We start from the raw sequence: 25,933 nt of genomic DNA, 5'->3' as shown, positions 1-25,933 counted from the left end.
AAAGGAAGGATTAACAGGTTGAAAATTAACCCTCACAAAATTAAAATAATTAGTATTTTATTTTTATCATCTTACTATGTTAAATATGAAAAGTGATGCAAGGCAAGCCTGAATGGCATGCCCAGCAAGGTCAGAAAGGATTTATGAGAGAAGCCAGGTATCTGGCTGCCCAGCCACTGTCTTTATCCACCAGCCTGAACCTTGCATTCAGATCATCTTCTCGAATTATCCATAGGAGACTTATCCACATACTCAATAAGAAAAATATTTCTAATTATATCCAACCATTCTTAATATGAATGAGAATTATGTGGGTACGTAAGATTGCCAAGACTTTTTTTTGCCAAACGATTCCTTTTGACTTAAGAAAGAGGAGGCAGCTGCATTGTTTCCATACCTATCCATATAAAAGAGCCCTTGGAATGAAGCTGACTCGTCCTGCTTTAAAAAGCTCCAAGGTAAGTGGGAACAGGACAGGACTTTCAAGAGGGACACTGGCCACACTGGCCCGTGTCGGCTGCAGCTGCTAATTCTGGTACTGTTCCTTCTTATACTGCACATTTTACATCCATGACTTTTGTTGCCTTCTATTTACAAAGCAAATAATGCTGCAAATGGGGTTTTGTTTTGTTTTGGTTTTGATTAACTAATCAAGTGCTTTTTCCTTTTCTTAGACAGACCTGTCTCACTTCTAGGCTACATCTTCTCACTTGCTAACCAGGTAAGACTTGAACTAACCAGTCCCTGGAGGAAAATGAGAGAGCCTCTGGGATGGATCTGTGTCACTTAGCAACCTTTGAAAACCTGCTTGTCTCAGTAAATACCTTGCTTCAGGAAAGGTGCTGCAGAGAGAGAAAGGGAGAAATTGCCTTTTAGAAAAATGTACAATATCCTTACTGAGGACTCAAGCATTGGTGGGGTGAAATTTTAGCAATATCGTTTTGTTTCTGTAGGGGAAAAAAAAAATCTGCATTAAGATTCCCCTGCTAAAATCTCTAATTTGATCAAATTTGTCCTGCTATTAGAATTCACTTAGTAAACATGATATCTAACAAATAAGAAAGGAAGTACCTAGGGAAATGCTTCCTTTAATCTTCTTTAAAACCTTTTTTAGTTACCTTACCCAGTCTGAATGTTGTATGAAACAAAAACACTGTGAAATTATTGTTACATATATAATAAAAATATTAATCTGCCCTACTACTACAGACTGCATTTCTAAAGAGAGAGTCTGGTGGCTAGTTGATTAAAATGAGTTTCAAGTAATTTGATCATATAATGACTGCAAGGGCATTCTTTGCCAAACTTTTTATTCTACTGATACCACTGGCAATTTGCAGATAACATAGAATGGAGTAGCCCAAACTTGCATTCTTCAGAAGAAAATTTGGGAAAGCAAAGGGAGCCCTTCAGTGTAGAAGAACAAGGATAACATTTTCTGTGGCTTTTATCCTCAATTGGTTTACTGGGTTAAACTGATTAACTGGATTTAATATGCAAATAAATTATATTAAACAAATTCTACTAAGCACCCAATTTAAAAAAAAGGTAAACAAAAATATAATCCACCCAAATCCACTGAATGTGAGCACATCTAAAGGAGAAAATAAAGTTCTTTTACATCATACAGCAAGAAATGGAATGTTGTTACATTATAATAAATAACATCTAAATGGTAGGCTGAACTATGTCAACTATATCAAGTTGCTTTATTGGTCATCATTTTAACTTTTTTTCAGAGTATCTTCATAATATCTCATTGTGATTTTAAAAAGGCAAATATTGTGATCCCTATTCTAAAGATGGAAACATTGAGGCTCAAAAAGATTAGGTGGCTTACCCAAGGTCACAAGCTCCTTAACAACATGCTGAAACTACAACTCAGCTCTCGATTAGAATGCCAGTCTCGAAAAATAAAGGATAATGGATTTAAAGCACTAAGTACAGTGTTGGGTCCACAGTGACCCCTGACACATTTGAGTTCTTGTGATTATGTTTGTTTCAATAACGGTAGCATGGTATACAGTGGACCTGCCTGGTGGGATTTCCAACAGGGCCCTTGAAATATCATCAGTATAGAAATTTATTCATATACATGACAGTTCAGAATCTCTCGTGTGAAACATTTCATCTCCTTTAGGACCTCTGAGTTCAGCAGCCATGAGTTCAGACCAAGAAATGGCTGTTTTTGGGGAGGCTGCTCCTTACCTCCGAAAGTCTGAGAAGGAGCGCATTGAGGCCCAGAATAGGCCCTTTGATGCCAAGACATCTGTCTTTGTGGCGGAGCCCAAAGAATCCTTTGTCAAAGGGACTATCCAGAGCAAAGAAGGAGGGAAAGTGACCGTGAAGACCGAAGCGGGAGCGGTGAGTAGAGACCCAGGAATCGACATTTTATTGATTTTGCTGTTTGGTCACGCAATTGAAATAAAAAGTTATCTTTCCTGTTTACCAGACTCTGACAGTGAAAGATGATCAGGTGTTCCCCATGAACCCTCCCAAATATGACAAGATCGAGGACATGGCCATGATGACTCACCTGCATGAGCCCGCTGTGCTATACAACCTCAAAGAGCGCTATGCAGCCTGGATGATCTACGTGAGTGCATTCTCATTGCCTTCCACTCATGCGGGCAGTTAACATTTTTGAAAAGTAGTAGATTATGAAGGTTCTCATAAAATAATGTATTTTTTTCTTTTTGGTGCAGACCTACTCAGGCCTGTTCTGTGTCACCGTCAACCCCTACAAGTGGCTGCCGGTGTACAATCCCGAGGTGGTGACAGCCTACAGAGGCAAGAAGCGCCAGGAGGCTCCGCCCCACATCTTCTCCATCTCTGACAATGCCTATCAGTTCATGCTGACTGGTGAGTGGCTCAACTGTCTTTCATATGAATCATTTTACCACCTCTAACCACAAAATGTTAAAGCTAAAAAGACCTTTACAAATAATCTAATCCAACCACCTACTTATATAGAAGAGGTGGCTAAAACACAGAGGTACATGCTGTCCAAGCAGAGACTAAAACTCACTTCTACTGATGCTACTTCCGGGATTTTATCAGACCATGCTACTGCTCCATCCCTATGAAGCTTTTTCAGTCTCCCTGCTTGAAAAAGCATGATTTGTTTTATATACGTTAAGTAACAGGAGTAAGATTAAGTAACAATTGAATCACATTTTCTGAATAGAAATGAAAAACGTGTTCAATCATTTTCATGTCTAAGTTTCTTATTGATTATGAATTAGATATTTTAGAAGTACTGTTATCTCATTGAAGTCATCAGAGCTCATTTCAGATATGATATGCTCCCTCTGAACGAAGATGGTGTTTGAGGGCTACAGGCATATAAACAAAAGTTGTTATTTTTCCCCTTTAAAGGGGTTTTATTCTAATCAAAGTACCCTTTCCAACTAATCTTTCTTTGACCCAATGTCATACATTTTGGAAAGACTGATCAGAGTTAGGGTTGCGGTTTGTGGCTATGAGACACAGGCGTGTGTGTGTATGTGTGTGTGTGTGTATGTGCGTGTGTGCATGCACGTGCATGCATGGCCAACTGATCCATTAGAAAGTAAATCTCAATCATGGTTTGATTAATTCTATTTTAACCTATTAAACTATAGTCCAAACCCTTAGCATATTATGCATTTTTCAGTTATATGCATTAATCAGCAAACAGAATGACACTGAAATCTGCAGATGACAACTAGGGACTGTGTCTGCCTTTGGCAAGAACTGCTTTTTATTTTAAACCGGAACACACTTTCTGTGGGGGCTTAAGGAATTTAAGATATGATGATGTTTTATGTTTCTCTTCCCCAATTTAAGAAGCGTAAGAATAATAACATATATAACTTTACAATACTATATTGAAAAAGTCCATTGTAAATGGTACTTACATTCAATATCCTAAGTGTTTTCCTGTACAAAGTTTTGTTTGTGTAACTGGTATATATGCTGACTGTCCACGGTTTTTCTTCTAGATCGGGAGAATCAGTCTATCCTAATCACGTATGTATCATTATTCTGAGCCTTATTAGTATTTTACTCTCAATAGAAAAGGACAAACCAAAAGAAGAAATTAGTTAATGCCCGTATACTAAAGCAATGGCATGATCGGCCTGAAACCAGATATTGTTTTCACTTATTATAAGGTTTAGAATGCATCGGAATGTAAAATAATACTGCAAAGTACTCACTTGCTAGTCCAGTCTTGTAAGTTTCACAGGACTTACCTGAGAGTAAGCAATGTAAAATCCCTTCTCTGGACATGGCCAGAATCCAATACAGGTCAGTGAGCACCATACAACCATCCGAAGGTTGAGCAGTTTAGGTATGTTACCAGTGTTTCATTTTTAAGGCCTACTTAAAGAATGCCTATTCCTTCAAAGACTTAATTTGGGCCATGTCTTTAGTCTAAGTAAAATGAAGAACACTCACATTGGTTCATAGAGTTTTTTTCTAATTGTTTCATTTACTGCCTAGTTGTTGAGTGGCTGCTTTTTGGGTCCCTCGGGCCCAGGTCTCAGCACCTAGAAGAGAGCCTGGCTATTTTAAGTGCAGAAGAAATGTGTATTACATAAATAGTGAATGAATTTCTCTACTTCTTGTCAGTGCTAAGCAAGAGAAGTAAGATGAGCTATACGTAGGCTGAAGAGAATGATCTAGTAGACTCTGACAGACATATAAAAATAGATGCAAAAGTAGTAAATGCTGATGGTGTAGAGAGTTTCATTTCTCACAAAGCTTAATTTCTCACATATGTTCGGTCACTGTTTGACAGTGGAGAATCTGGTGCAGGGAAGACTGTGAACACCAAGCGTGTCATCCAGTACTTTGCAACAATTGCAGTCACTGGGGAGAAGAAGAAGGAGGAAACTACCTCTGGCAAAATGCAGGTGAGTCAGATGGCCAGAGTCAGAATCAAGACTGTCAGGGCTCTCAGGAAGTCTGGAACTCCAGATATGAGGACTACTCTTGCCTTTGCAGGGGACTCTGGAAGATCAGATCATCAGTGCCAACCCCCTACTGGAGGCCTTTGGCAACGCCAAGACCGTGAGGAATGACAACTCCTCTCGCTTTGTAAGTCTCTTGGTCACGGGAGGGTTTTCTCAGCTCTTAAATGCCAGGGAAAGCATGTCTGAATTATTATTCCAATCTCATCTTTCTTGTGTGCTTCAGGTTTTGTATATAATAACATCATCTTTTTTACTTGCAAGGGTAAATTCATCAGGATCCACTTTGGTACCACGGGAAAACTGGCATCTGCTGATATCGAAACATGTGAGTAACAGGACCTCCTAAATAGAATCCAAGAATGACAAATGATGGTTTGGAGGAACATTTTGCAGCTCCTGCCGAGCCTGGAGCCTGTGTGAAACACCAGTCTGCTGCCAAACGTGCCCATGGTTAATGCCAGTCTTATCCACGGTCCACGGGGTGCTTTATCCATGTCAGGCATGAGCCAATAATTCTGTAGGAGCTGCCAGGAGCTGTTTGGCCTCACGATGAATTTCAAATGTTTCTAAGAAAAAACTAACGCTAGGGGTAAATGAGTTGCCTATGGGTTGCGTATATGTGGTTACTTCCTAGTCTGAGCCTTGATAAATGTTGTTTTCTACTAAAAAGTGAGAAGAGACTCTGGGGATGAAGGAGTTATCAAGAATCAGTTATATTCCAAATGTCAAGGATCTTTTATATGAGAAGTGAATATGAGTCAGAATGCTTTAGTTTATTTCTGGAAATGGTAAGAGCCACTGCCATTGTAGAGAGGTAATATGTGGCACCTCATGGGAACGTTCAGCTGAAATCTCAAGGGACCAATGAGATATAGCTTATTACCCTAAGTGCCAAAATCATTCCAGGAACTTTATAATTTCCCCCCTAATCCAATGGCTACTTTCCATTGCAGATCTTCTGGAGAAGTCTAGAGTTACCTTCCAGCTAAAGGCAGAAAGAAGCTACCATATCTTTTATCAGATCACATCTAACAAGAAGCCAGAACTAATTGGTAAGAAAGACCTTAAACTTATAAGCTAGAAGTTAATCATTTTATTAACATCTTCTAATGTAATACATATCCCCTGAACTCTGTGTACTCAGAAATGCTCCTGATCACCACCAATCCATATGACTATGCCTTCGTCAGTCAAGGGGAGATCTCAGTCCCCAGCATTGATGATCAAGAAGAGTTGATAGCCACAGATGTAAGTTACACATGCAATTTTTTAAAAATCCATTATGTATGAGAATGACAATAACAACCTGCTATAGGTGTGTACTTAAGCATATGGGATAAATTTTCCTAAATAAATTAGTGCCTCTGCCTTAATTTTATCCTCTCCTCTCTCTTGGTAGAGTGCCATTGAGATCCTGGGCTTCACTTCTGATGAAAGAGTGTCCATCTATAAGCTCACAGGGGCAGTAATGCATTATGGGAACATGAAATTCAAGCAAAAGCAGCGTGAGGAGCAAGCTGAGCCAGATGGCACTGAAGGTACCAATAAAGCTCCATCTGTGTTTAATAAGAGGATTTAGGGGGGAAAGCCCATTCCAAACTCATGTCTCCTTTACAGCTAAGCTTCTGACAGACAGACACAACTTTACACCCATACAGACTTTCTATAAAGTGATTCACTAATGACTGTCCATGTGAATTGTGGAGCAAGCAGTAGGTCATGTTGGGTACCTGAATTGTGTCTCTACAGTTGCTGACAAGGCAGCTTATCTCCAGGGTCTGAACTCTGCTGACCTGCTCAAAGCCCTCTGCTACCCCAGGGTCAAGGTCGGCAATGAGTATGTCACCAAAGGCCAGACTGTAGAGCAGGTAGGCGCATAATTCAAATTCACTGCCAGAGGTGCAAACATTTTATATTCCTCTAATAACCTCAAAAAATATATCTTTTTTTCTTTCAAGGTATACAATGCAGTGGGTGCCCTGGCCAAAGCCGTCTATGATAAGATGTTCCTGTGGATGGTCACCCGCATCAACCAGCAGCTGGACACCAAGCAGCCCAGGCAGTACTTCATTGGGGTCTTGGACATTGCTGGTTTTGAGATCTTTGATGTGAGTTGAGAGTTGAATGGTAAGGGGGTTTTTTAGTAAGGCAATGGAAATATCAATAAGAAGAAATATGTGACTATTATGACCTTTTCTTAACACCATCAAAAAGACTTAAAGGAACGTGATTGGGCAGTTCTTTATCGTTTATTTTAGTGACAATTCCACATCTACGAGAAATAATGCACTTGATATAAACTCTTTAACTTGCTGCATCACCCAAAAGGTGTTAAGAATTAGCTTGGTATGGGGGTGGGGAGACTCTAAAAATCTCACAATGCAAAATGAAGTTAAAATAAAAATATCAAAGTAAACCTGTGTAATGTACAGTATACTCTGAATATATAGTGAAAAAAAACATTTAGAAATACCTAGGCAGATAGTAAAAGCTGATGAAATGTTAGTTATTTAATTAACTCTTAATTCTTAATATGATATCATTAGATAAAAATTCATATATTTTTAAGATTTTTAAAATCAGTTTCAAGTATACAGTACATTGGTTAAACATTTATATATTTGATTCTGGAATATATTTTTCCTGCTTATAGTTTACTTTCCATTTCTGAAAGCACAATTTGGGCATTGCAGAAAATATGGAACATCAAGAAAAAGGACTCCACATTAATTTCACTATTTATATCTAGCTAATGTTAACATTTTGGCATTTTTTAAAAACCAAGCCACTGTTAACATACTGTACATAATATTTAGTATCATAATTTTTTTCATTTTAAATAAAAAGAGAATAAGGGTGGCAGTTATTGCTCGCTTGCAATGCTGACCATGATGACTTCCATACAACAGACTCCTCCCAGCCCACTTCCAATAGGTCATAAATTAGCTTTTATATGAATCAACAAAAAATGCAGAAGTTAATGGGAATAAACATGAAAGGATTAAGTAGGAACTCAGAAAAATATCTGAATAAACTTAAGCAAGTGCAGGAAAATGTATTAATAATGATTTAAGATTCTGCATAAATGGCAGCAGAGAAAAAAGTAGATTTCACAGGCCACCAATAATTTCTATATCTATACTATAAAGGCTATTTGACATATATTTTTTTATTAAAAAGTCTCATATTTAAGGATGCTCAATTTGCTAAGAGAAAAGTAAGGACATCAGGCTAGAGCCTGAGCAATGAGGAGGAAGGTTGGTGGGTCTTTGATTTTGAAAAAAGTCTAACTTTTCACATGAACATTATATTTTGGTGTTAGTATAACAGCCTGGAGCAGCTGTGCATCAACTTCACCAACGAGAAACTGCAACAGTTTTTCAACCACCACATGTTCGTGCTGGAGCAGGAGGAGTACAAGAAGGAAGGCATCGAGTGGACATTCATTGACTTCGGCATGGACCTGGCTGCCTGCATCGAGCTCATCGAGAAGGTCTGTTTTGCATTTCACTAACCATGTTTTGTGACAACTGGATTATTCATTGCATCTTATTTTAATTCTTTATACAGAGACAAATGTTTAAATAGAATTATAACTTTGTATGCGGTCCACTTTTAGCCTATGGGCATCTTCTCCATCCTGGAAGAGGAGTGCATGTTCCCCAAGGCCACCGATACCTCCTTCAAGAACAAGCTATATGAACAACATCTTGGAAAGTCAAACAACTTCCAGAAGCCCAAGGTCGTCAAAGGCAAGGCTGAGGCCCACTTCTCACTGATCCACTATGCTGGCACTGTGGACTACAACATTACTGGCTGGCTTGACAAGAACAAGGACCCCCTGAATGAGACCGTGGTTGGGCTATACCAGAAGTCTTCAGTGAAAACTCTAGCTCACCTCTTCTCTGGGGCTCAAACTGCTGAAGCAGGTAGTACTCAAAAAATACAACCCTTTCTCTGGAGATCACAAAATGTGATGCTAGATTGAGGCTGGTAATCTCATAGTCCTGGCAGAAGGATCGTTGGGCCAAACCCATGGTGCCTCTGAATTTTGAATAAATAGGCTGCATTGTAGTTATATATATGTGGCTCACTTAAGCACTGACAGAGGCCCTTCTACAAAGGGTCAGAAAGGAACTGTTAGGATCTCAATAAAGAAAAGCCTTGGCTTCTATATTTCTCTCCTGATTCTTTATCCACTTCTGCTGGATATTGAGTATCTGGGGATGTTTAAGGAAATATAGTGACAAAATTCTGCCTCTCAATTTTAGTTTTTATTAATAAATTTTGAAATTATAATGTCCCCAAATGTCCTAATATTGAGGAGTCCATCTCTATGTGGTGAGGTGAATGCTTTTCACTTCATTTCCTAGTGGAGAAAATAAAAAACACAGAAAAGTAGATGCAAACTTAGTTGGCACACAAGATTCATTCAGGTTCAAACAGAGAGGCTGGTAGCATCAAAAAAAAAAAAATGCTTCACTTCAGTACAGAAATCACCAAATAGGCAAGAAATAGCCCTGTTGATTCAAAACTGTATTTGAATGACACCTTTTCTTATTTTTTCTCCAGAGGCAGGCGGTGCTAAGAAAGGTGGTAAGAAGAAGGGCTCTTCTTTCCAGACCGTGTCTGCTCTTTTCAGAGTAAGCAAGAAACTGTTCTTGACACTCCCTAGTTTCTTTGGGAATTTGTTTTTAAAAGCAAAGAATCTTCTTTTCACACATTGTTTAGGAAAGGACTGACATTAACTAATGACTTCTGTTAATCTAGTTTTGGAGAGAAGAGCTTTAAATTACACAGGAATTATTAGCTCATCTCTCATGCTAAGCCAAAAAATAAATAATATTTATAAAGATTTTTATAAAACTTAATACTCCATCATTCATAATTTACTTGAGTCTTAAAAATAAGTAATGATGTACTCAGAGAAACAAAAATCATCAGTAAGACCAGTGAAAATCTAGCAAGCCTATAAGGAGCTTAATATGGTATCCTTGTTCTTAATCCAGTCAATTCTCAATTATAACTGGTGGAATTTTTCCCCTTATAGATAATCTTTATGCCTTAAACATTGATACAATTGGAAAGGGGAACTATATTTATGAAAAAAAGTTCAAATGTGGTACAGGCTTGCATTTCGTTATTGGAAAACCATGAAAGTGTGGCCATCTAGCATAGTAAGGCAATGGCCTTATAATGCATGTGGGTGTCCAGGGGGTAGGAAGAAGGACAATGACTGTATATACTAAAAAGAATCACGTGTCAGGCTGTTTTATATGTGTAACTTCTGTTAAGTGGAGAAAGAAATACTGAGACAGAAACTGCATTTCAGGAGAAGAATTTCAAAATGTTAACCCTAAGTAAAAATGGTCCATACTGGTCATTCAGCTCAACTATAGACACATATTTTATAGATACCACCAAAATGCTCATAACTGTGTATAAAGTCTGAGATAACAGGATTTTTTCTGATTCCACAGGAGAACTTGAACAAGCTGATGACCAACCTCAGGAGTACTCACCCTCATTTTGTGCGATGTATCATCCCCAATGAAACAAAAACTCCTGGTAAGAAGTTCTAGAATAAAAGCACAAAGCATTATGGCCATACCTTCTTTCTAACAAACTCTTCAATGAAGTAAATATGTATTTTTTAGGGGCCATGGAGCACGAACTTGTCCTGCACCAGCTGAGGTGTAATGGTGTGCTGGAAGGCATCCGCATCTGCAGAAAGGGATTCCCAAGCAGAATTCTTTATGCAGACTTCAAACAGAGGTCAGACTCTCTTAATTATGGTGTATCTTAAAGTTTAGTATAAATATATTTAATGCAAGTAAAATAATTTAGTGAAAACATGTCTCTATTTGTTATTTTTAATTTTCCACAAAAAGTAAAATATTATCAGCCTCAAAACACCCTTAAAATATAGATATGCCACATATTAAGCACTCTGCAGACTTTTCACTGGATTTACCAAGCTCCTGGGTTAGTTCGCAGATGTATACATTAACTTCAGTAATTATGAGTACTACCATTTTTGAGTGTTAATATATTTGGATTACCTCATTTAATCCTTATAAAAACTCAGGAGAGGCAAGTATTACCAATAGTTATTTAATAGGTGAATAAACTGAAGCTCAAAGAAATTACTTACCCAAAGTCACACGATTGTTAAGCGGCTGCATTAGGATATCTCTCATGCATATATAGCTACCAATAAGTCATTTTCTGTCATTTCTTTTGTACTTTCATCTTTTTCCCCTCACACGCTAGTTTCCCAGAACCATATCACAATAACAGCTCCTCAGCTCCTCTTTCCTCTCCCTAGATAAGTCCATCTTGAGAATCAAATAAGAAAGACAAAGGGGACAAGGGGCCAGGTAATCATTGTAGGGAGCTGGTCTCTCCAAAGTCTGGGTCTGGTGGACTTGAGAGAGAACTCCAGTGCTCAAGACCTAAAGCACCCCTATATTTGATTTTAGGTGTTCCTCATACCCAAAATGTACTTTCTACCAAATTCCTCAACTCAAATTTGCTTTCTTGGACTCAGTATCTTAAAAAGCAAATGCATCTAAACATGCTACATTTTATTGGTCATCTACACCTTAATGTGAACAGATTATAGAATCTTTTCCTGAGAAGAGGTCTGATGAGGCAAAAAAGAAAGTTTCAACTGTGCGGGAAGGTAAAATGGAATAAAAACAGATAGTTGATATTAGATTGACTATCCATATATACAATGTCTTTCCTGTGAAAATATATAATAATAATTTTTTAAAAGCTCTGACTTTGTAATGGATCATTTAATCTCTAGTGACCATTACTGGTGTCAGTAAACCAAGCTTTTAAAAACTGTATTTACTTTAACAGATATAAGGTGTTAAATGCCAGTGCTATCCCTGAAGGACAATTCATTGATAGCAAGAAGGCTTCTGAGAAGCTCCTTGCATCCATCGAGATTGACCACACGCAGTATAAATTTGGTCACACCAAGGTAATAGTCTCTAAAGCCTATCTGATGTTATCCATGTCCCTTTGAAGTTTAGGTAAAATTTCTGATCTGCAACTCTGCCTATGCTCAGGTCTTTTTCAAAGCTGGTCTTCTGGGGCTCCTAGAGGAGATGCGAGATGACAAGCTGGCCCAGTTGATTACCAGAACCCAGGCCAGGTGCAGAGGGTTCTTGGCAAGAGTGGAGTACCAGAAGATGGTGGAAAGAAGGTATAAAAAGATATTGTTTATTCGGGTCTTTCTTCAAAAACTCTTCCGAGGTGGCTTATAGTTACCGCCTATAAGCATGGGTTAAAAAAAAGAGAGAGAGAGAAGCATTAAGTGTGTGTAGTTTTTATCTAACAGGAGAAAACATACCAGTGAGAGCAGAGACAAAAGTTTGCCCTAGCACTTGGTTTTAATATGAATTTATTGGATAGATCATTAAATAAAATATATTGAATTGCATAGCAGACAGTAATTTCAACAGTGGTTTTATACAAGACACAGAAATTACTTCTTCCATCTGATTATTTCTATTATGGAACAGTTATGACTACAAATATTAAAAGCATTTATCTGTGAAAGATTTCTTTCAATATGTTAAAACTGCACTGAGGTACATAGCTTTCTAGTAATCGAATTTGATGGGAACAGAGTTCTAAGACTAAAGAGCCAGGAGTCTCAAATGGCAGGATGCATATGAATGAGACCCATAGTGAGAAATGCATTTTTTATTGCCATATGTACGTCCATACATATACATATATGTGTATAAACATGCAAATAATTTACATAAAATAAATTTTATTTCTATCGCTTATTGTTATACTAATATTTTCTCTTGTATTCTATTTAATGAAAAATAATAAGTTTGATCATGACCTACTAGACATATATTTGGGCAGTTAATTTTCTAAATATGAGGGTAATTATTTTTTTAATAATTTAAACTAAAACAAATATGATGATATAGAGTAACATGCAAAATTCGTACAATATGAAATTATAAAACCAGAGATTTTCAAAGAAATTCTGAGTTTTTAATGAGTCCTTTTATTCCAAGTCCCGCATCCCTCAGGGGCTAGTTCTCCTTTCACTGCTCTTAGTACTGTTCTCGTTGGAAAATTTGAGAAGCATTGATGTAGAGCAATACTTCTCAAAGGGTTGCCTTTGGACCTGCATCATTAGCGTCTCTTGCAAGCTTGATAAAAATGCAAAATTTTAGGCCCTACCTCAGATTTTGTGAACCTGACTCTCTGGGAATAGGGTCAAGGAAGAGTATTATAGCAAACCCTTCCGATGATTCTTATATTCACCATAGTTTGAGAAACGGTGATGTAGAGAAATGAGTGACTAACAAGTCTTTGATCATCATCACAAAATCAATTTCTTTCGTCTGTGCTTTTAAAAGTAGGTGAGGAACACTGTGGGGCAGCACCTCCAACTCTCTTTGCCAAGATTTCACCTTGTTTCATTATCTACACAATATTTAATTTGCATTAATTAAATTTCAGGGAGTCTATCTTCTGTATCCAGTACAACATCCGAGCCTTCATGAACGTCAAGCACTGGCCCTGGATGAAACTCTTCTTCAAGATCAAGCCTCTGCTGAAGAGTGCAGAAACTGAGAAGGAGATGGCCACCATGAAGGAAGAATTTCAGAAAACTAAAGATGAACTTGCCAAGTCAGAGGCAAAAAGGAAGGAACTTGAAGAAAAGATGGTGTCATTGTTGAAAGAGAAGAATGACTTGCAGCTCCAAGTGCAGGCTGTAAGTACTGGTGTCTTCCTGGGTCCTGCCAATCAAGATGCGAGTGCTAAAATGCTGGCCACCAGCAACATTAAGTTGGGTAGTCAGTGTGGGAGATACTCCCTGTAGGGAGGAAGTGAAAGCATTCTGATGGTACCAATAAAGTCCATGTATTCCTTCATCGCCCAATAAACACTCCCAACCCAGCACTAGAGCAATGAGATTGAACTGACCATTGTCTTCCATTCTACACAATTTTATCAAACTACAGGATTTATGACTTCTTTTCCCTTTGAAGACAGTCCTTGAAAGTGATTTTAACATGAAACTATCCTAAGTAAAATATTAAAGGGAGGATAGCATGGAGAGAGTGATTTTTTTCTCTGAAAATTCCTTGAACTGCTAGGTGTCCATAGGTCTTAAATCGCAACATGTACAGCTGACAAATGACAATAATCTACATCAAATTTTATTGAATTATTGTTTTTTATTGATCTACAAAAGTCAGATTTGCTCTTTCCAATCCATCTCCACAAGTCAGTGCCCCATCCCGTCATAGCCAGATTACTGCAGCAGCACCTAAGTTGTTCTGCCTGCCCCCAACTCTCTCTTCTTCCATCCAGCCTTTTCACTGCTCACTCCTGAACCAATCATTTTAGAATTGCTTCCATCAACTCTGAAATGTAATTTATAAGGCTGTCTTTCTCTTGGACTGAATTGAATTGGTCTGGTATAATTTACTCATCAAAAAATCATATATTTTTCCTGTTGATTAAGATTGTTTTCTTCTGTCAGGCTTGGGTAATATAATGACTTCTCTTTCTTGATTATAAAAGAAAAAAAGAGCTTTTTTCTAGCCCCATCCCCATGAAACCTATCCTGAATTTTTTTCTGTTGTCCCTAGAGAATTACTTAGAATCTGTCCTATACCACTATATTCACTACATGACTATATGCAGCACATTTTATTGTTTTATGTATTCAAAGTCTGATATGGAGGCTCACTGAAAAAAGTATATATATATATATATATATATCAATTTCTTCTTCATCTCCTGTTCACCACCAACCCTCTTAATTGGAAACATAGCAGTTGCCAGAAAATTCTTTAAGATTTTTATTAAAATGTAGCTGACATACAATACTGTATTAGTTTCAGATATACACCAAGTTACTCAACATTTATATACCTAAAGAAATGATCACCATGATAAGTCCAGCAATCATCTGACACCGTATAATGCTATCACAATATAATTGACTATATTCCCTATGCTGTATACCATATCCCCATGACTTATTTGTTTTATACATAGAAATGTGCACCTCTTATTCTCCTTCATCTTCCTCTCTCTTTTAAATTTTTTCAGTAACACCTACAATCAATAGTATTTTATATTAGTTTCAGGTGTATAGCATAGTAGTTAGACATTTATATAATTTATCCAGTGTTCCACCCGGGAAGTCTAGTACCCACCTGACACCATACATAGTTATTATACTATTATTGACTATATTTCCTATGATTTATTTTACATCTCCATGACTATTTTGTAATTACTAATTTGTAGCCAGGAATTTCTCGATTACCTTATGCCTCAACTTGAATTTAGTGCATCATAACCAGGATTGTCTTCTAGTACTACGAAGAGAACTAGTGCAGTGGCAGCTACAACCTGAATTTTTCCTGTTAGAATGCCTTTTCTCCTCCTACTCCTTTCCCTAATAAATTGATTTCTACAAAACCAAATCCTATGCATCTATCAAGGCCCAACTCAATTGCCATTTCGTTTGTGAAACCATCTTTGATACAACTTCTCTGCTGTCTTATGTCACTAATTTCTTTCTGAATTAATAGGAGTTTTGAGGAGGGGTGGGCTTTCTAATTTACAGTAGAATACAGTTGGCCCTCTGTATCCAGTGATTCCTCATCTGTGAATTCAACCAACCATGGATTGAAAAAAAATTTTAATATAATGTTATTGCTGACATGTACTATATAGATAGGCCTATGATGGTTGCATCTTTACTGAACAAGTACATTATTCTCTGAACAATATAGTATAACACCTATTTATTTGGCATTTACATTGTATGAGGTATTATAAATAATCTAGAGATGATTTAAAGTCTTTGAGAGAATGTTCATAGGTTATGTGTAAATATTATGCCATTTTATATAAGGGACTTGAGCATCCATGAATTTTGGTACTCATAGTGGGGAGAGCATGAACCAATCCCCCAAGGACACCAAAGTACAACTGTATACTTTTCTAAAGGAACAGGACAATATTTGATACATGTTGTTTTTCCCACAGTGTGCAGTATCCTGCATTGCACACAACAAATGGTTCATAAAAGTTTAAATCCAAAGAGCAAATGGCAGAGATTTACACTGTTATCATTGGAAATATTTAATTCTTTCTTTTCAATTTTGATTTTGTTTCCAACTCAAGGAAGCTGAAGGCTTGGCTGATGCAGAAGAGAGATGTGACCAGCTGATCAAAACCAAAATCCAGCTGGAGGCCAAAATCAAAGAGGTGACAGAGAGAGCTGAAGATGAGGAAGAAATCAATGCTGAGCTGACAGCCAAGAAGAGGAAACTGGAGGATGAATGTTCAGAACTAAAGAAAGACATTGATGACCTTGAGCTGACACTGGCCAAGGTTGAAAAGGAGAAACATGCCACAGAAAATAAGGTATGAATGATATTATGCTATACTATTTAGAGGTTCAAGCATCCAATAAACTGCTTTATAGTAGAAACAATCTCTTTCTTGAACTTCTAGGTGAAAAACCTCACAGAAGAGATGGCAGGCTTGGATGAAACCATAGCTAAGCTGACCAAGGAGAAGAAGGCCCTCCAAGAGGCCCACCAGCAGACCCTGGATGACCTGCAGGCAGAAGAGGACAAAGTAAACACCCTGACCAAAGCTAAAATCAAGCTAGAGCAGCAAGTGGATGATGTAAGTCTGGAATTATCAAGAAAATTATTTTCTTTGAAAAGAGGCTAAGCAATCCTTTTGACTCAACATTATTCATGTTTAGCTTGAAGGGTCCTTAGAACAAGAAAAGAAACTTCGCATGGACCTAGAAAGGGCTAAGAGGAAACTTGAAGGTGACCTCAAGTTGGCCCAAGAGTCCATAATGGACATTGAAAATGAAAAACAACAACTTGATGAAAAGTTCAAAAAGTAAGTATGAAAGAATTACTTATGAACTTGCTTCCAGTGGTGGATATGGACTCAATTCTTATTCTTTGCTACTTTTCAAAAAGGAAAGAGTTTGAAATTAGCAATCTGCAAAGCAAGATTGAAGATGAACAAGCACTTGGCATTCAACTGCAAAAGAAAATTAAAGAGTTGCAAGTAAGTTCATATTGCCATTAATCTTTCTCAAACAGGTGCAGTTATGATGTAAAGAAGCTAAGTTTTTGCTTTTCACCACTCCCAGGCCCGCATTGAGGAGCTGGAGGAGGAAATCGAGGCAGAGCGGGCCTCTCGAGCCAAAGCAGAGAAGCAACGCTCTGACCTCTCTCGGGAACTGGAGGAGATCAGCGAGCGGCTGGAAGAAGCTGGTGGGGCAACTTCAGCCCAGATCGAGATGAACAAGAAGAGGGAGGCCGAGTTCCAGAAAATGCGCAGGGATCTGGAGGAGGCCACCCTGCAGCATGAAGCCACTGCGGCCACCCTGAGGAAGAAGCACGCGGACAGTGTGGCTGAGCTCGGGGAGCAGATAGACAACCTGCAGAGGGTCAAGCAGAAGCTGGAGAAGGAGAAGAGTGAGATGAAGATGGAGATCGATGACCTCGCTAGTAACATGGAGACTGTCTCCAAAGCCAAGGTACTACAGAGCCTGGGAAATTGTTATTAACAATAGTCCTTTATGTAAACATCATAGTTGCACCGGGCACTTTACACACATTATGTCATTTGTTCTATGCAGTGCTACAGAAGGTTGGTAAGGAAGGTATTAGTGTTTGTATTATTTCCACTTAACATGAAGAAATTGAAATTAAAAAAGTGAAGCACATTGGCCCTATCACATCATTAATAAAAAAAAGCACCAACTTTTGAACATAGGTCATCTGTGTTCTCTTGTTCTCTAATTTAAGAACACAGGTTTCCAATATTCTCAATTATCCAATAAGCAAAATGTCACTCTACATAAAGGCAATGAAGTATTTATGAATATGCTTTAGAAAATATACCATTTAATCTGATAAAATCTTAAATTTAGAACATAATCTTTAAATTTTTTATATTAATATTGAACAGAGCTTCATGATTAGCTTTTTAAAAATCTCAATGTATATTTTCAACTTAGGATAGCAATCAGAAAGTATAAAAAAATCCTTATATATCATATTATAAATAAGACAATTTATTTCATATGTCAAAATAAATATTTTTTTCTGTTTTAGAGGAAATTGTAGCTTGAGCAAAATTATATTAAAATGTCTTCATTTACTCCTTTTACTTTTTCTCACACAGGGAAACCTAGAGAAAATGTGCCGTACACTAGAGGACCAAGTGAGTGAACTGAAATCGAAGGAAGAAGAGCAGCAGCGGTTGATCAATGACCTGACAACACAGAGGGGCCGCTTGCAGACTGAATCTGGTAACTCTGTCCTCTTCTATGGTGCCTAAGAGTGGAGATGATGTCGTTAAAAACAACTGATTTGGTGATGTGAAAGCCTAATAAAAGCAACTGAGAACATGAGTGATTCGCTGAACAGCTCAGACCCTCAACCTACTTGCAAGGTCATTTGAGGACAATGTTGGAGATAAAGACTTCACTAGGACTGGATCAAACTCTACTCAAGACAGACCTTGAGTATTTGACCACACTGAGGGCATGCTTGGGGTTAGGAATCACTCCAGCATGGGTCCAGGGCTCCTGTTTTAGACCAAGCTTCTTTTGATCTATATCACAGTGAACAGTTCCTGAAAAGGGCCATGAATAACCCAGTCTCTTACAAGTCTCATGAAACTGGGACTATGTAGAATTAGACATTTTAGCTCCCTTCTTTGGCAGTTATCACCAAGATTTATATAATATCATATAACCCTGAAAGAATTAGTAATGGAGAGAAACAGAAAGAATTTAAATTGAGTTTATTCATTCAAATTAATATGTAAGTTTCACCTTAAAAGTCAGAAATTTGACATTAAGCATAAAGGTGTCAATAGATAATTCAATCATCTGAGCACTCAATGGTGGGAATGGTAAAAGTTAAAATTTATTTCTAATATGGGCTTGCAAATTTTTCTTCACTTTAAAAATACTGGTGCCATTTCTTTTGCCTATCAGGTGAATATTCACGTCAGCTAGATGAAAAAGAAGCTCTGGTGTCTCAATTATCAAGGGGCAAACAAGCATTTACTCAACAGATCGAGGAATTAAAGAGGCAACTTGAAGAGGAGACAAAAGTAACTATTATTATAAGACTCATTTTTTTTCCCATGACCTGACCCTAAGTGGAGTCCATTATATCAACTTATTAAGGTTTTTGAAACCTAATAATTAAACATTTAAGTATTCAGTAAAATGAAAATGTAACTATTTACACAGGCCAAGAACGCCCTGGCCCACGCCCTGCAGTCCGCCCGCCATGACTGTGACCTGCTGCGGGAACAGTATGAGGAGGAGCAGGAATCCAAAGCAGAAATGCAGAGGGCGTTGTCCAAGGCCAACAGCGAGGTCGCCCAGTGGAGGACCAAATACGAGACAGATGCCATCCAGCGCACAGAGGAGCTGGAGGAGGCCAAGTATGTGTGCAGAAAACTTTGCACATTGAATCAGAAAGATAAAATTTTTGATGATTCCATGAATTAACCCTCAAATGTTCATTAATTAGATCCTATTTGCTAGGCACTGTCAAACCATGAGAAGAAGACATGATTAAGCAAACATGATCTCTGCCCTCCTTGCCTAGAATCTAGTTAAGGAAGCAAAGAATAACAAATAATTATAAGATAATTAGGCCTTAGTTGCTGTTCAAGCACACCAAGCTCATTGCTGCTTCAAGTTTTGCACTTGCTGGTTCTTCTGTCTGAAATACTTTCCCCTAAAACTCATCTAGCTCACTCTCTGTCTTCTTTTAGATCTTGACTGAAATGTGGCCTCCTCGGAGAGGCCTTCCTGACTATCTAGAATAGTTGTTCACTCCTTACTCTATTTTATTTTCCTTCATTGCACTTTTATCAGCAATTTATTATTATTCATTTTCTCACTTGCTTATTGTTTATCACTCTCACTTGTTTGGAAGATTCATGAGATGGGGACCTTTTCTGTCCTGTTCATTGCTATGTACTCAGGGTCTAGTTCATAAAAGAAGCTCATCAATATTTGTTGAATGAATGAATAAATATTTTATATGAAGTTTTCAATACTTTGAGTGTGGTAATAGTTTATAATTCTTGTTTTGGTTCACTTCTCTCTATTAATGTACATAATCTTCAAGGAAGAAGCTGGCCCAGCGTCTACAAGCTGCTGAAGAACATGTAGAAGCCGTGAATGCCAAATGTGCCTCCCTTGAAAAGACGAAGCAGCGGTTACAGAATGAGGTCGAGGACCTCATGCTTGATGTGGAGAGAACAAACGCTGCATGCGCAGCTCTGGACAAAAAGCAGAGGAACTTCGATAAGGTAATTTCTGCAGCAGCCTCTGCTCTCCGTTATTTTCCTCTATCCTTTACAGCAGGTAACCACTCTTGATTTTTCAGATCCTAGCAGAATGGAAGCAGAAGTATGAGGAAACCCATGCTGAGCTCGAGGCCTCCCAGAAGGAGTCCCGCTCTCTTGGCACTGAGTTGTTCAAGATGAAGAATGCCTACGAGGAATCCTTAGAGCAGCTAGAAACTTTCAAACGAGAGAACAAAAACTTGCAGCGTGAGTCCCTTTCACTTTCAGTAATATTCATGCCTTGAAGAAACCTTTCTCTTTTGTCCTCCATCTGACCAAATTTCTACCCATCTTTTACTCAAACAGAGGAGATTTCTGACCTTACAGAGCAGATAGCAGAAGGAGGGAAACGTATCCATGAACTGGAAAAAATAAAGAAACAAGTGGAACAAGAAAAGTGTGAACTTCAGGCTGCTTTAGAGGAAGCAGAGGTACAAGTCAAATTGTGCATTATAAACAAATTCAAAAAAAAATCAGGCCCATCTACATAGATTAAATAAAAAGATAAACAGAACAATTTGTGGAAGGAAAGATATGCAGATAAACTTTCAAATGTTTCCATTTCCTGCTAATGCTACCCTCTTGGTGTCATTAAGGCATCTCTTGAACATGAAGAGGGAAAGATCCTGCGCATCCAGCTGGAGCTGAACCAAGTCAAGTCTGAAATTGACAGGAAAATTGCTGAAAAGGATGAGGAAATTGACCAGTTGAAGAGAAACCACGTTAGAGTCGTGGAGTCGATGCAGACCATGCTGGATGCTGAGATCAGGAGCAGGAATGATGCCATCAGGCTCAAGAAGAAGATGGAGGGAGATCTGAATGAAATGGAAATCCAGCTGAACCACGCCAACCGCATGGCTGCTGAGGCCCTGAGGAACTACAGAAACACCCAAGGCATTCTCAAGGTAAATGGGCTCAAGAGATGGTCCCAGGGCAGTTGGGTGACTGCAGCCCTGAGAACGAGATGTCTCAAGGATCATTCATTCCACAGGACACTCAGATCCACCTGGATGATGCTCTCAGGAGCCAAGAGGACCTGAAGGAGCAGCTGGCCATGGTGGAACGCAGAGCCAACCTGCTGCAGGCTGAGATTGAGGAGCTGAGGGCCACTCTGGAACAGACGGAGAGGAGCAGAAAAATAGCAGAACAGGAGCTTCTGGATGCCAGTGAGCGTGTCCAACTCCTCCACACCCAGGTGGGATTCAGTGCAAAAAACTCATGCTTGGTGAATGCTTATATGTCCCAGAAATATATATGCTTAATTTTTTTATATGACAGCCAGGTTTTATGCTTCTACAAGATTTTTCACTGTATTATTGAGAAAACTCTGCTTTTTTATTTTGCATAAATTATTGATTCATGTCATATAATCTTCTAAGGCTACTCATACTATTTTGTCTTAATATCTTTATTGAGCCTTGCTATCAATATTGATTGTGGAAAAATGGAATGTTTAACATCTGTTATAATTTTATTCCTGTGAATAGTCCCATTGGTAAATGGCAGTTATGAAATTATAGAGATATTTGGCCTAGTTATGAACTATGTACTTGAAGATGCTGAATATTCTATAACATTTCCATTTTATTTAATGGTGCTACATAACAAAATAATATTGAAGGGCATTTGACTTACAAATTTTTACCTGAAAATTTTTTTAAAAAATGGCTACCATGACAAGTTCTTAGGTAACATGATAAAAAAATTTATAACTTATTTTTAAACAGAACACCAGCCTGATTAATACCAAGAAGAAACTCGAGACAGACATTTCCCAAATACAAGCAGAGATGGAGGACATTATCCAGGAAGCCCGCAACGCAGAAGAGAAGGCCAAGAAGGCCATCACAGATGTGAGCTGAGGGCATGCAGTGGTGGTTGAACTTGAATCTTGATATGCTATCTCAGCTCCCTCAATTGGTTTTATTTTATTGCTAATTAGGCGGCCATGATGGCTGAGGAGCTGAAGAAGGAACAGGACACCAGCGCCCACCTGGAACGGATGAAGAAGAACCTGGAACAGACGGTGAAAGACCTACAGCACCGTCTGGATGAGGCTGAGCAATTGGCCCTAAAAGGTGGGAAGAAGCAGATCCAGAAACTAGAGGCCAGAGTGGGTATCTCAATATCTATCTATTTCCATTTGCTCCCAATGGCTTACAGGATCAAAGTTCTTAAGAGCCAATTTATTTGCAGGTGCGTGAGCTTGAAGGAGAGGTTGAGAGTGAGCAAAAGCGTAATGTTGAAGCTGTTAAAGGTCTGCGCAAACATGAGAGGAGAGTGAAGGAACTCACTTACCAGGTACAGCAATAGTTTTTTATCCACTAAGCACTCCTCCATGTATATACGAAACACTCATATGCAATGATACAATGGTCATGTACTTTAAAAGTAATGCCCTATGGTTTTTATAATCTTTCAGACGGAAGAAGATCGAAAAAATATTCTCAGGCTTCAGGATTTGGTAGATAAACTTCAGGCAAAAGTGAAATCTTACAAGAGACAAGCTGAGGAGGCTGTAAGTATCCTTAAGCTAGAAAAGAGAGAAGTCCTCTGCTAAGAAAAGCTAGCAAATAATTAGGTTTACTACTCCTTGTAGTAAATAAGCTGTTTGCTTTATAGAAGACTGTGACTTCTTAAAAACTTTTGTGCATTTTTATAGTTTTGCTTATTATTTATAATAATAGCTTGATTTTAAAAGTAAATTTTTAATCCACAAAGAAACCTCAAAATTCAAAGCAGAAATAATACAGGCCACATTTTCTAGCCACAGTGTGATCAAATTGTGAAGTGATGAGAAATATAAACAAAAATTCCCAAATGCTTAAATGTTAAAAAACAAAGTTTCTTAAATATTTTTGGGATTAAATTGGAAATTAAAAAAACATAATTACTGAATAATTATCAATTACAAATAAATTTCAAGGAAATTGCTACTTTGACAGACCTTTAGAGTATAGTCAAAGCTGTCATTGGAGGACAATTCATTGCTTCATATGCTTTCATTATAAATCAAAAATTAAAATAAATGAATAAATTGGAATTTCAATAAAGAAATTATAAATAAAATAATGGAAGTAAGAACTACTGTTAAAGATAAAGGTTGAAATTGATGAATTAGAGTATACTATTTTCTAATTTTCTAATTTCAATAATATCTGATAACTTCTGAGGAGCTAATAAAATAATAGTAATAAAATAAATACACTCACATCTAGCTTAATCAAAGAAAAAGAAAAAGAAAATACAAATTCTCAACATTAGGAATGAGAAAGTGGGCAAGCCATACAAATAGGTTTACTAAGCCATTCCAGAGCATGGGAAAAATAAAAAGCTTTCCAAATTATTTTAAGAAGCTCACATAACCCTCATACCAAAACCCTTCCAAGACAGAACGGGGAAAAAAACCAAAGGTGGTTTTACTCATAAATGTAGTTATAATAAAGATAAATTACTAAATCCATCAGTGATTAAATAGGCTTAATTCCTATTAAGGATTAGTTAATATTAGGGAATTTGTCAATAGAATTATTATAACCAAAGCAGGAGAAAAAAGTAATTGTCTTGAAATGTGACAAAATAATATATGATAAAATACAACTTTTTTTTCAGTTTAAAGAAACTATTAAGAAATTCATCCTAGTGAAGTACAGCACAGGGAATATAGTCAATAATATTATAATAACTATGTATAGTGCCAGATGGGTACTAGACTAATTAGGGGGACCACTTCATATTTTATATAAATGTCCAACCACTATGCTGTACACTTGAAACTAGTATAAAATAACATTGAATGGCAACTGTAATTGAAAAATAAAAATTAAAAAAAAGAAATTCATCCTTAATATAATAAAGAATATCTAACTTGAGCTAACAATCATCTTATAGCAAGCATTAACAAGCATGACTTTAATATTCTTGCCTTCTCTGCTCTTATATTCTTTCTTGCTCTACTTGTGGTATGTATCTCTTAATATGTTTTGTTTGCAAAAATACAGATGTGACTATTTATGAGACACCAAGCCCCAAATAAATCATCCAGTTAATATCAATGATAAGCAAAATCCAAGAGACAGTAAAACAATCATGTTTCCTGTTGAGTATTTTAACTTCTCTGTAGATGCTAAGTCTTTTCTTCCCTTAGGCCTAAGGAGTCTAGAAAGATGCACGGTATAGATTCCTTACAATTCCATTTTTATTCTCAGGAGGAACAATCCAATACAAATCTATCTAAATTCCGCAAGATCCAGCACGAGCTGGAGGAGGCCGAGGAGAGGGCTGACATTGCCGAGTCCCAGGTCAACAAGCTGCGGGTGAAGAGCCGCGAGGTTCACACAAAAATCATAAGTGAAGAGTGATTGTGCCCTGATACTATGGAATGATTGAAGAAGGACACAAAATGTGAAGCTTCGGTCATGTCTATCTGTAATTATTGTTTATTCTACCCTATTGCAAAAGAAATAAAGAGCATAGGGTACTTTGCAAACAACATCCTTAAGCTGGTCTTTTCACTCTTTCCTAAAGCAATGTCAAAGCTTGAATAGTCACAAGGTTATCAGACAATCACAGTCGACCTGTCACTAAGAAGTAATTACATATTCACTTTTATTTTAGGTCTATAGTAATATTTTAGGATCATAAGGTTGTCACTTATTAGGGAAGTTCTGATGAACAGAAATCTAGGAGTTTGTATTTCTTTCTAACTTTTCCCTAATATCGAGGTATAGTAAAATCTTGAAAGCTCCTGCTTCCTTTAACATGAACCTAATATTCCAGGTCTATGCAAAGGATGGCACTAGCTATATTCTCACATAGAAGATTCAGAATGAACCGAAGCATTATTAATTCTCCTTGCTTAATAATTGGTATCAAGAATACAAATCCAAGGTATTATTATTAGCACATGAAAGTTCTCATCATTAATACCAAAATACTGTATATTCACAGTATGTGAACTGGGTAATAGGTATGACATCAAGAGTGAGATGTGACACTTTGCCCTACAAAAGTTATAAAGTCTGGAGACAAAGAGAATATTATTCTATATATTATAATATAATGTCAATAAGCTGTTTATTAGCCTATGTTTCCAGACTTTATAGCCTCCTGTATAATTATGTAAAGAGACAGAATAAAAGGTTAAAAGAATCAATAAAATATGCATCTCAAAATAGATTATTTAAATGTATATTCAACACACATAATGATGAGTGTGAGTTTGGTGCAAAAATCAGATATGGTAGCAATCTGAATTACTCAGAGAAGTTTTCCTAAAGGATCAACAATTTAAAAACTGGATTCAGTTGAGATGCATAGCCAAAAACCTTCCTGGACAGCATAAAGGAAAAGCTAAAGGGTAACTATCTATGTGAATAGAAAAAAAGGGTACATTGATTTAAATGGCACTGTGAGTCAATAACTTAAATTAGATGTATAAAAGCAGTTCAACAGGTAATTAAGATTCATGCTGTCACACTGGCCTTAGTGTGTGGAGTCGCCATTCTCACAGCATTGGCCCCTCTTTCAGTTTGTTTCCACATCACCTG

At 37.5% G+C, this 25,933-nt stretch overlaps 1 protein-coding gene across 1 annotated transcript; it reads left to right on the top strand.

The window, feature by feature from the left end:
- The first annotated feature begins 466 nt into the window (after positions 1–466).
- Positions 467–24,808, top strand: LOC120589738 (myosin-2). Its single transcript, XM_039847356.1, has 40 exons — positions 467–535; positions 675–721; positions 2,141–2,364; positions 2,453–2,596; positions 2,706–2,862; positions 3,984–4,011; positions 4,784–4,898; positions 4,990–5,082; positions 5,220–5,283; positions 5,912–6,010; positions 6,103–6,206; positions 6,358–6,496; positions 6,708–6,826; positions 6,917–7,066; positions 8,281–8,451; positions 8,578–8,887; positions 9,531–9,601; positions 10,439–10,526; positions 10,616–10,733; positions 11,829–11,952; positions 12,041–12,177; positions 13,464–13,719; positions 16,155–16,397; positions 16,488–16,664; positions 16,747–16,892; positions 16,976–17,066; positions 17,152–17,541; positions 18,192–18,318; positions 19,012–19,130; positions 19,273–19,469; positions 20,165–20,348; positions 20,426–20,591; positions 20,691–20,815; positions 20,981–21,289; positions 21,376–21,579; positions 22,112–22,237; positions 22,327–22,497; positions 22,581–22,685; positions 22,807–22,902; positions 24,593–24,808. Exons 3-40 carry the CDS (start codon positions 2,161–2,163, stop codon positions 24,743–24,745), a joined length of 5,820 nt encoding a protein of 1,939 aa, XP_039703290.1. The 5' UTR covers positions 467–535; positions 675–721; positions 2,141–2,160; the 3' UTR covers positions 24,746–24,808.
- Positions 24,809–25,933: the final 1,125 nt, after the last annotated feature.

Source organism: Pteropus medius, unplaced genomic scaffold, assembly GCF_902729225.1.
Source record: "Pteropus medius unplaced genomic scaffold, Ma_sr-lr_union100, whole genome shotgun sequence".
Taxonomy (NCBI): Eukaryota; Metazoa; Chordata; class Mammalia; order Chiroptera; family Pteropodidae; genus Pteropus; species Pteropus medius.
This window is presented reverse-complemented; position numbering and strand designations above follow the sequence as displayed.

Excerpts from the sequence above, each read along its gene's own strand:
- LOC120589738 (XM_039847356.1), top strand. The coding sequence starts at position 2,161 with ATGAGTTCAGACCAAGAAATGGCTGTTTTTGGGGAGGCTGCTCCTTAC. Across the intron at positions 12,178-13,463 it reads CAGAAGATGGTGGAAAGAAG|GGAGTCTATCTTCTGTATCC; the intron begins GTATAAAAAGAT and ends ATTAAATTTCAG. Across the intron at positions 21,290-21,375 it reads ACACCCAAGGCATTCTCAAG|GACACTCAGATCCACCTGGA; the intron begins GTAAATGGGCTC and ends TTCATTCCACAG.